We start from the raw sequence: 12125 nt of genomic DNA on the forward strand, positions 1-12125 counted from the left end.
TACGAAAAGAGAAAAGGGGGGGGGGGGGGGGGGGGGGGGGGGGGGGGGGGTGTCAAAGGCATGTATACTGGACGTGTCATCTGACTTTTGTACACTCAAACTGGTTGCTGCTACTGTGACAATGTCCAGAACGGGGTGACATCCTCAGCTATTGCTTGCAATGGCAAATCTAGTTTTGTTTGATTTTTGTTTTTAAATCTTAATGGTCGGGGCATTTAATCGCCGACTAAATAGTGTTTTTTTTTCATTTTTGGAGGCCGCTCGGTGGCCTTTAAAGACTTACTACCACGTCATTGTAACTCTGGTTGGTATTTGTATCATTAGTGCTGGACCATGGTCGATCCTATATGCACCTTTGAGGCAGGCGGGATATTTTTGAAGATCTTGTACAGCTCAAACTAATGTGAGTAGTTCCTGTACTTCTATGTCTAGTCCCATGTTGCATGGTTGGAGAGGGTGTAATATCTTCTGTAGGTTTGATGAAGTTTCACCCGTATCGGACTTCTTTTCCTAAATGAAAGCTTTAAGGCGACGAGTATTTTTGTATGCAATGTGCCCTTAACGTGTCTAAAACTTATCTGTAGCGTTTTCAACGCTCGTGTAGCGTGTATATTATGTGCATGTAGTTTACAGGTATATACGTTTGACAAACGCTTGAGCTGAATGATTTTTTTTATGTTCCATTAAAATTTTCCTGAAGTAAAAGCGTTCACCAAGCGTATACCTTTGCATTTCGACGTACTTCATACTTTAACGCATGTTTAAACGCTTGCGTAGAGTTCCTCTGGTGAGCAACTTAGTTACGCATACGATGATACGGACTTTGTTAATTTTCTTTTTTGACTGATTGTTTTACATTGTCATTTCGGGGCCTTTTATAGCAGACTATGCGGTACGTGCTTTGCCTGTTGTTGAAGGCCGTACGGTGGCCCATAGTTTGTATTTCTGTGTTATTTTGGTTTCTTATAGATAGTTGTCTCATTAACACCAAACCCGATATCTTCTTTTTTTATATTCATATCTTATCGCCGACCTGGTTAAGTCTGCCAAAAATGCATGCATGATTCATTTTTAGGTTATCAGTCGTAATTAAAGTGGCACATGTAATTCGTTGATTCATTGCTTGAAGTATCATTTCTTACATCTGCATGGTCAAATGTGTATTTTTTTTAAAATAAATTTTAGATTTAGATTTCAGTCACGGTTATTTTTTCCCCCTTCATATTGAATATCTATACTTATCAGTCGCATTTTAATGACGAAAAGGATTCAGAGGTTATTAAAAAAAGTAAATAATGTTGCAATATTTAAACAAAGAAAATAACTTTAAATTTGCAATATTAATGAAAATAAATACGGACATAACTTTCATAATTAATTTTAACGTTATTTTCAATAAACGATTTTTTTTGTTAAATCCTCGTTTTTACACCTATTTGAGGCACGTATTTATGATTATATTTCCATGTCCTTGGTCTATCCTAGACGTAAAATTTCAAAAAGTGCTAATACATTTTTTTAAAGATATTATTTTTAATTGTTCTAGTTCAAAATATTTTATTTTTTCATATTCAATATCTATTTAATTTTATTTTTAATAACCATTTTTTTTTTTATTAAAGTTGCAATATTTAACCAAAAAAAAATAACTGTAATTTAATCATATGCAAGAAAGACTTCCCTTTAATTTCAGTATAAAAAAATAAATAGCTTGCTTTTTACAACATGTACATCTTCACTAAACGTAAAATCTAAAATAAAATGCTACTAAAACTCTTTCTAAAGATTTTATTTTTAATTATTCTCGTTCAGAATATAAAGCGCATTGTTTACATGAAATCTTATCTCATATCTAAACACAGCTGGTTACATCGTTTGACTAATTAAAATACTACGCATGTAGGTTAATATTAGCAGCTTGTAATCGTGTGCAAGAAAATATTATATCATAATAAATTTCAGATCATACGTAAAATATCTCTATAGCAACTTCAGATGCTAATGCATATTCAACAGATTAGTAAGCTATTGCGCATGCCTTTGAAAGGTGGTCATAGCTATTGCGCATGTATTTGAAAGGTGGTCATAGAAAGACCAGAAGTGTTCCGACTAACATCCGGTGTTCCGAAAGACTACATCACTCGTCCAATATATACTGCGTAAACCCTCAGGGGTTTACGCAATAATTCCCCCCTCCTCAACCAAAAAATTAAACAAATGATATAAAAGCTCCTATCCTATCTACATTTAAACTTGTTATTGCAATTAGTTCACCATTCAGCTAACAAGGCAAGCTAACCAAAGCTACATACTCAATGCATTCTGCTGTAAATCAATTATTGATTATATTTTGCTCTGGCAAATTAAAAATTGAGTTTGAGTTATCTTCCTTTGTTCATGATTGTCCATTTGAAGTTGAACCTATTTTTATAACAGATTCACACACTATGCAAAAATTATGTAATTGTCAATAAAAAAAAAAAAAAAAATGACAAGTACTGTCATGACCATATTTCAAATACACACCATTATACTATCAAATATCATCAATAATTTGCATGACATTGATCACAACTGAATAGCAGACCAGAAAACACTATGTTAGGAAAAATTGTATCAAAATCATAGAAAAGTCTATTATTTTATGTTATTCATTTGGACAGCTTCAAACATATTAATTTTTACCTTTTCAAACTGGACCAAATAACTACTTTCCCTAAAAATTCATGCCATTCTTTTTTTACATATCCCCCTACTTACTATTACATGTATAGGCATAAAATATAAATAAATAAATTTGGTAGGTGTTTGCAAGTTAGATACATTATCAACATTAGGGACTCTATTTGTAGACAATGAAAAATCAAAGGACAACCACTATGTCCCAGGACCAAGATCTAAACATGCTAAATATTATATATTTTAAAATGATCACTTTACTGCACTATTTTAATACTGAGTCAGTACTATTGGGTAAGACATAAGACATACATAAGACATAAAGCTTTATTTAGAGTCAGTATAAGCAAGCAATTACAAACCGACTCTAAATAAAGCTTTATGCAGACCTGCCAACTTTTGAAAATCTCCATGGGGGATTTAGCGCGCGACCAGATTTTTAAGGGTTATAATTTTAGCGACTTTTCTGTGTGCATTGTTTTTTACTCCTAAAATAGTCTAAGTTCTCTTCTTTTTTCTTTTAGTATTCTAATGATGAGCTTGTAGGCCTTGATTTCTTTTATTTGCATGATTCTTGTATTATTAAATTAAAAAATTGACAAAATAACTGAAGAATAGAGAAAAATGGCATTAAAAATAAAGGATTCAAAGTAGAGACCCCCCCCTTTTCCCCCTCCAAAGACCTTCTTATCTATGAACCTTGACTCAAAAGAACTTAAAACTACATGTCCTAAAGTTAGAAGGATGAAGACAGATTTTGATTTAGTCTTACTTATGGTCTTATCAGTATCAATGAGAAAATAGATAAAAGGAGTAGGGGCATTAAGGCCTGGTTTTGGCCCAAGAAAATAAAATGTTTGATAACTTTCTCAAATTAGTACATAATGTTTAGAAATGCATAGGGTCAAGAAATATCAATGAAAAACATTAAGATTGTTATGTGATGACGTCACAATTACGTCATAATATGTACTGTTTCACAAAAATGATGAAAAATACAGAATTTATGCAGTTTTCTATCTTCGATTCTGTTGTGGAAACATCGTGCGCAGCCAAGAAACAACAAAATAATTTAACAGTAGCTTTATTATAACTATTGACAAAATCTCACTAAATATCAAGTTGTTTCTTGGGTGCGCACATACTTTTTCAATCTAAAATATACTTAAAAATTTGATGAAAAACAAAGAAAATCGCGAAATTTTACAAAATATGCAAATTAAGTCATAATTTGTTGCCATGGTAACTTGTTCAATGTCCAAAATTGTTTTGTTTTTCTGAATACCTTGTACCATAGATAATGTACAGTAATTAAAAAATATGTATGATAACTTTTAAATTTGCAGTAATTTTTGGGCCAAATAAGGGCCTTATTGCCCCTACTCCTTTGAGTTATCTTTCTTTGTATTCAGAGGTGCTCTTACCGGGGGAGGCTTATACAATCAATTAATCAAATATTTTATTGTCATATAAACTTTACAGTTTGTGACCAACATATATTAATACAATAAACACAATAAACATATATACATACATATTAAACATACAAAATATCAACAGCATTAAAATTTATAACAACAAACAAGTTGTTAAGAGTCCCCTGCCCTCAGTTCTAATGACTTTTTCAAGAAGGATCCTAACTTATTTGTTTGTAAAGGCGATGATGGATTTAGTAAATAATGAATTTTTTCATCTTCATTTAAATTATTAAAGTTATTTTTTTCTGTACATATGTGATGAAAAAAGTCATTTCTTAGAGTTTTATTATACTCACAATATAGTAAAAAATGTTTCTCATCCTCTAGTATTTTACATTTATGGCAAAGACGTTCCTCTCTTGGGATTTTAAAATATCTCCCCTTTTCAATCAAGCGGGAGTGATCACTTATTCTAAATTTAGTGATTAAAATTTAGTGATACAGTAACACAGTAGAAGTGAATACAAAATGGCGTCGATTTTAAATCAACAGACACACGACGTCTGGTTTCAAAAATTAAACGGATTTCAAGATCAACGATGTTTTCTTGATGAGTTCATTACAATTCTCATCTTTCTATTAATTATGATTTTGTTGTGGAACTACGGCAAATGTTGCAAATTGTGCTTGTATGATAAATTGATTAAAATTGAAAGGCTGTTTTACCAAATTTGTGTATACAAATTAATTTTGAGGACTGTTACGACCCATTAGGTAATCTGATTACATACAACCACTAATTATGACACCTGTTGTGACTGTTGATTAGCGTAGGGTCGTTATAACTTGTCATAATTTCTCCCCAGGTAAAATTATAGATTTTTTAAAATTGATCAGAAAAACTTCAAAATCGGTAAACAATAATTTTTTCGGGTATATGGTGAAAATCGGGATTTTGACTAGTTTTACGATCCCGATATCGGGATTCGGGTTGAGGGATAAAAATCGGGATGATACCGCGAAAATCGGGATAGTTGGCAGGTCTGTTTATGTCTTATGTCTTACCCAATAGTACTGACTCAGTATTAAAATAGTGCAGTAAAGTGATCATTTTAAAATATATAATATTTAGCATGTTGATAATGTATAACTTGCAAACACCTACCACATTTATTTCTTTATATTTTATGCCTATATTGGGTTTTGATTGCATTTCATGAAATCTTTAGCTAAAATTATTGTTAATCTTGAATAATCATATTATAAGCAGATTTTTTATCAACAAGGTGCATTATTTATGTTAGTGCATTATGCTTTTAAAGTATTGCTGACTACAATTGAATTGCTTTATACTACAATTCAATCCTTCCAGAATTGACACCCAGATTGCTCTGTATAATACTCTTTCAAGTTTTGTTTTACTCTCTGGAAGGTTGGTTTATACATTTATAATGTAAAATTTGTTCATGTCTGTTAATTTAGTTACCAATTGGAAATAATGTCTTATTTACTTTGTATATTAACATAAGTAGTTAGTATTTTTTTAATAAAATTAGAATTGACAGACTGATCTTAATTTATCTATTTACATCAGAAGTTTGGTTGATGTTTATTTGACAGCGCATAAGTGGTAAAAGACTCTATCACAGCAAGGATTTGTAAATTATATATATCCTTGATCACATCAATATTAAATAGTGATGAAAGTAGACAAAAAGGAGTAGTGGTATGATTGCCAATAAGACTGGTATTTTGCAATTTAAGACCACGGTCTGGCTTTCAACAATGAGAACAACCTAAACCAATATTAAATTAAATCAAATATCTGTATGCACAGTCAGATTTAGCATATAAAAAAATACCAAGACTTTGAAAACAAATAAAAAGCTTTTAATTTTGGACCCTTAGGACAATCATATGGACCAATTTGAAAATGAGGCCCAAAATCAAAAACATAAATACATGGTTAGATTGAGCATATTAAAGAATCCCACTAATTCCCAAATCCTGATAAGACAGCAAAGTTTGAACCATGAACAGTTGGGGCATGTTTGATTTGGACACAATTTTCAAGCTTGATACTGATCAAATGACTTATTCTTAAATCATAGTCAAGTAACTAGAGGAGGACATCATCATATCATAACACAGCCACAAACAACAAATAAAACTACAACTTTAGGGGGCATAACAAGAGTGCACACACTGAAATGACTCGCCTTATTTACTAATCATTGATATTATGTTGATAGTCTTAAATATCACATGAATATAAAGCTTTACTACAACTATATCATATAAAAATAAACATGATACAAGAAAAAGAGGTCAAGCTAATATAAACCAAACAAGAAATACCTGTACATCTTACAATCATTCAATACACTAAATGTAGTTGAAAAACTTGACACTGAGCAATGAACCATGAAATTGGTCAGGGTCAAATAAAACCAGCGAGACTGACATGTACATCATAAAATATTTCCATACACCTATTGCAAATAGTATAAGAAAAAAGTCCAAAACACAAAAACTTAACTTTGACCTCTGAACCATGAAAATGAGGTAAAGATCAGATGACACCTGCCAGCTAGACATGTACACCTAACAATTGTTCTAAACACCAAATATAGTAGACCTATTGCATACAGTATGAGAAAAACAGACCAAAACACAATAAATTGCTTCACCAAGAGCAGCTTGATATGACCCCAAAGGTCAAACCCTGAACAGTTGGGGCAAAAAAGGACACAAAAAAGAAATTGCCAACCTACAGACCCTATTTTATAAAGGTATGTAACTGGAATCACACATCTTTTTTATTTGACCTTAAATATTTGACACATAGTAGGTTTCTGACACAGAATAACTGTAGTCAAAGAACTTAGAATTGGTTTCCATTCTCAATTTTATAAGACTTGAATTTATATTCAATTTTTTGCTTTTGTGCAATACACAATGCTGTTACAAATTGACCCCCCCCTGAAAAAAAATGAAAAAACAACCCCCCTTTTTTTGCTTTCATACAATACACTCTGCTCTTGTGAATTGACAACAACATAGCATTATAAGAACCCCAAAAAATGTTTGCAATCATTTAACAAGAGTGCACACACTGAAATGTCTCGCCTTCTTTACTAATCATTGATATTACGTTGATAGTCCTAAGTATAAAGCTTATTACAACTGCCACATAAACTTAACATTAACCAAGATAGCTAAACAAAGACCAATGAACCATGAAAAAGAGGTCAAGGTCAGATGAACCATGCCAGGCAGACATGTACAGCTAACAATGCTTCCATACAACAAATATAGTTGACCTATTACTTATAGTTTAAAGAAAAACAGACCAAAACACAAAAACTTAACACAGTGCAATGGACCGTGAAATTGAGGTCATGGTCAAATAAAACCTGTGGAACTTGCATAAAGATCATAAAATATTTACATACACCAAATATAGTTGACCTTTGGCATATAATATTAGATAAAAAGACCAAAATTCAAAAACTTAACTTTGACCACTGAACCATGAAAATGAGGTCAAGGTCAGATGACATCTGCCTGCTAGACATGTACACCTTACAATCATTCCATACAACAAATATAGTAGACTTATTGCATAAAGTATGAGAAAAACTGACCAAAACACAAAAACTTAACTATAACCACTGAACCATGAAAATGAGGTCAAGGTCAGATGAATGACACCTGCCAGTTGGACATGTACACCTTACAGTCCTTCCATACACCAAATATACTAGCCCTATTGCTTATAGTATCTGAGATATGGACTTGACCACCAAAACTTAACCTTGTTCACCGATCCATGAAATGAGGTCGAGGTCAAGTGAAAACTGTCTGACAGGCATGAGGACCTTGCAAGGTACGCACATTCCAAATATAGTTATCCTATTACTTATAACAAGAGAGAATTCAACATTACAAAAATTCTGAACTTTTTTTTCAAGTGGTCACTGAACCATGAAAATGAGGTCAAGGACATTGGACATGTGACAGACAGAAACTTCGTAACATGCGGCATCTATATACAAAGTATGAAGCATCCAGGTCTTCCATCTTTTAAAATATAAAGCTTTTAAGAAGTTAGCTAACGCTGCTGCCGCCGCCGGATCACTATCCCTATGTCGAGCTTTCTGCAACAAAAGTTGCAGGCTCGACAAAAACTGAACTATAACCACAGAATCATGAAAATAAGGTTAAGATCAGATGACACCTGCCAGTTGGACATGTAAACCTTACAGTCTTTCCATACACCAAATATACTAGACCTATTGCTTATAGTAATGGAGATATGGACTTGACCACCAAAACTTAACCTTGTTCACTGATCCATGAAATGAGGTCGAGGTAAGGTGAAAACTGTGACGGGCATAAGGACATTGACAGGTATGCACCAAATATAGTTATCCTATCACTTGTTATAAGAAAGAAATTAACATTACGAAAAATCTTAACTTTTTTTTCAAGTAGTCACTGAATCATGAAAATGAGGTCAAAGTCAATGGACATGTGACAGAGAGAAACTTTGTATTATGAGGCATCTATTTACAAATAATGAAGCATCCAGGTCTTCCACCTTCTAAAATATAAAGTTTTTAAGAAGTTAGCTAACACCGCCGCATCACTATCCCTATGTTGAGCTTTCTGCGCCAAAAGTCACAGGCTCAACAAAAACTCCACAGTGGTGAACTTTCTTTTGAAATTGCCTTATTTAATAGAAAGAGAATTTTTTACTGATCTTGTAGTAGAAAGATAAACAAGGACCTAAAACAATTCTAAAGTAACTTACATCCCAGTTTTTATAATCTCCTATAGATTCTAACCTCTGCTGCATCTGACCATGTAAACCACATACATAGAACTGTAGAGGATTTTCTGCTCTTCTATTGGCTGAGTAACAAAATCCTACTTGTTTTGTTAGTTTCATTATATCCTGAAATAAGAGGATAGGGCCTTTACAACAGAATTTTAAACGCATTGGTACATGTAAGTCAAGCATAGTTCAATCTTGGTTATCATGGTTATGGTTGATATAATCATATAAACTCATCTGAAAGATATCAGGATTGCAACTGGGTACCCCAGACATGCCTTTCTATATGTGCTCAGTTTTTTTTTTCAATTTTAAAGCATCTTTGGACTCACCAGTTGTAAAAATGATGTCAAGACATTTTTTCATATGACTCATGGATTTGTCTAATATGGAAATAACTTTTACATTATTTTTTTTCAAATCAATAAAAAAAAGGCAGAAAATGTTACTGAAACTCAATAACTGTAAATTACTGCTTTTGTAAAGTTTGAAGAAGTTATTCTTTCAAAGTGTGCTGAATCTGAACAATTGATGATTTTTTATTTGTGTGAAGATTGGTTTCTACATTGTCCTATATCATCATGATCATGTATGACTCAAAACATGTACATGTATTACACACACTAGATAGTTTAACTCATAATTAGTTACCTTATCATTCATATACTCATCAAATGAACAATCCAGTACAACCTTAACTTTACATGTAGATTTCTCCATACTGTTCAGCTTTAACATTTTACGAGTTGGACCAAGGGTTTCTCCTCTATCTCTAGCCTCTTGTCTTCTTTGCTTCTTCTTCAATTTTTCTTTGGCTCTAAAAAAAATAATGTAAACAAGGAAATATTTCTTACAGGGAATGAGTATAAGGTTAATTAGTAGGTCTTAATATAATTAAATAATATGTATTAACTTCTAAGTATAACTTAATTTGTAATAAAATATGTCGATCGATGCATGTGGTTCCTGTGACTTTCTAGTGAGACAAACGCAAACTGTTTTAAAACATGTAGAAAGTTGAGTATCTTACCACACAGTTTCTTTGTCAATTTTTCTTATAAATACTAATAAAGGGGGAGAAGATACAATGCCACTAAACTTTTAGAGGGATAGTGCAAAGACTCATCATCATGTTTTGAGCAGGAGTCTCCCACAAATACGACAATATTTTGGAAATCCCCTTGCATTCATATTTTACAGGAGTTTCCTTTACTGTCAATTTTAGCAACCAAGTTCACTAAGCACAATGAATGTTTATTGTGCATATTATGTCCAATCAACTTTTTGAATGCTTCTGGTTGTCTGTACAACATTTAAAAGCATGCTAAGTGTGACAGTGAGTTATATATATATATATATATATACATGATATAGGAATGAGCACAATAACAATTAACAGTCTATTATTTGAACTTGGAATTATTTTTAACTATAGAATTTTCTTGATTTCTTGTTATTGAAATTTGTAATAAATTCCATGATAATTCTACCTGAAATGTTCTGTGCTGCGCACAACACTTTCTATTACAAAGAAAATAGTATATTTTCAATAGAATGTACTGTGCTGCGCACAACACTATCTAACCAAAATACATTGTATGGAACATGTGCATGATGTGTGGAAAGTGTTATTAACCGCTTAAAAGATCATAATACAAAATAAACATGGAATTTATAAAAAAAATTAAACACAAGAAATTATGCGAATTCCATAATTAAAAATAATTCCAAGTTCAAATAATAGCCTATTAATTTCATTTTAATTATTCTTTGATATGAAATATAAACGTTACCTGATTTCTTTGTTTACATTGAAAATGATGTAATGACTAAAATGACATAAAATCTAAAATCCGTAACAACAATGAACAAAAGGACCAACATCGAAAACATTACGGTATTTCTGTTTCTTTTTAAACATTAAAATGTTTGAATTTCAAAAAATAATTAATACAGACTTCATCCCCTTCGACAGGTAATGCCTGTCTCACATTAGTTCAATCGCCATGATATATAAATATAGCAAGGAAATTACGGTACCTTGAATGACTGAATAACACTGTTAATATCCGAATAACACTTGTAATGTCCGAATAACACTTGTAATGTCCGAATAACACTTGAAATTTTAATATTAGCACATATTGGTGACTTTTAAACATTGATTATTAGATAATAGTATATTATCGATGTATTTTATAACTTATAAATGATTTACAGAAAGAAGATAAGCTCGTAAAAAACTTTAAAAATTTAGCGTGTACATCCAATATGGTGACCACGGAAATCACAATGGCCGCCATGTTTGATTTACACGCTATATTTAAAATGATCTTTATGAACTTATCCGCTTTCTGTAAATCATTTTAAGTTATTAAATACATCCTCAGTGCTCTAGCTAGAAATCAAAAGGGGCAGGGTGCCAGTGGAGGGCAGGGCACTTTTTATGATAAGAAAAGGCACTGCTCATTTTTTTGTCTATGTTTCCGTGTGTATCACGAGTTAACGAATCTTTTTTTTTTTTTTTTTACTGTATATGGTTTTTTTTTTAAATAAAGATGCTTTTCAACTATAGTCTTTATTTCATCATGTTCTTTGTTTGTGTAGTTATGAATGATATAGTACATCGTCATCAACATATTATGTTTTTACAGTTTAACTTCACTCTACCCATTATCAAAGAATATGTGAGTTTTTTTGTGTTTTTTTATCTATTTAGGAATTGTAGCTTTTAATACATCTTAAAAGAACCGAAACTGAGAGCATTACTAATTTAATAATGTTTAGAACATGGATTGCTAAAAGTATAATTATCAAGTAGAAATTGCAATATATATTTTTTAATATGTTCAAAGACAGTTAATATCTTTAAGGTAACATTATTATGTTATTATATATTCAATTGGTAATTTATTCCTTTTTTTGATACTAGATAATATTTTTAGAGCACAAATTTGTAATAAGCTAAAACAGGGGAAGTAACTCCAAAATCAATTTCCACCACGTTTGGGTTATTTAAAAACTGTGCTTGTCGCTAACAAGTTGAGATGGAAGGCATTTCAGTAAAGGCATAGTTTTATTTTGATGACTTAAATTCAATTCTAAAGTCATGAAAGTCTTCATTTATATACGCTCTTCCATTGTGACTTGGAGATCGAAAATGCCGACCCAAGCTAAACACACTCGCT

At 31.8% G+C, this 12125-nt stretch overlaps 1 protein-coding gene across 2 annotated transcripts in view; it reads right to left on the bottom strand.

The window, feature by feature from the left end:
• Positions 1-12125, bottom strand: part of LOC139489205 (tRNA methyltransferase 10 homolog A-like) — a 66871-nt gene that overhangs the window by 53417 nt on the left and 1329 nt on the right. For both annotated transcript variants that reach the window (XM_071275401.1, XM_071275399.1), the window contains exons 2-3: positions 9589-9754; positions 8914-9057 (exon numbers count right to left, since the gene is read on the bottom strand). In XM_071275401.1, the coding sequence (XP_071131502.1) occupies positions 8914-9057; positions 9589-9754 (310 nt within the window). The remainder of the gene's footprint in view (positions 1-8913; positions 9058-9588; positions 9755-12125) is intronic.

Source organism: Mytilus edulis, chromosome 9 (assembly GCF_963676685.1).
Source record: "Mytilus edulis chromosome 9, xbMytEdul2.2, whole genome shotgun sequence".
NCBI classification, from domain to species: Eukaryota; Metazoa; Mollusca; class Bivalvia; order Mytilida; family Mytilidae; genus Mytilus; species Mytilus edulis.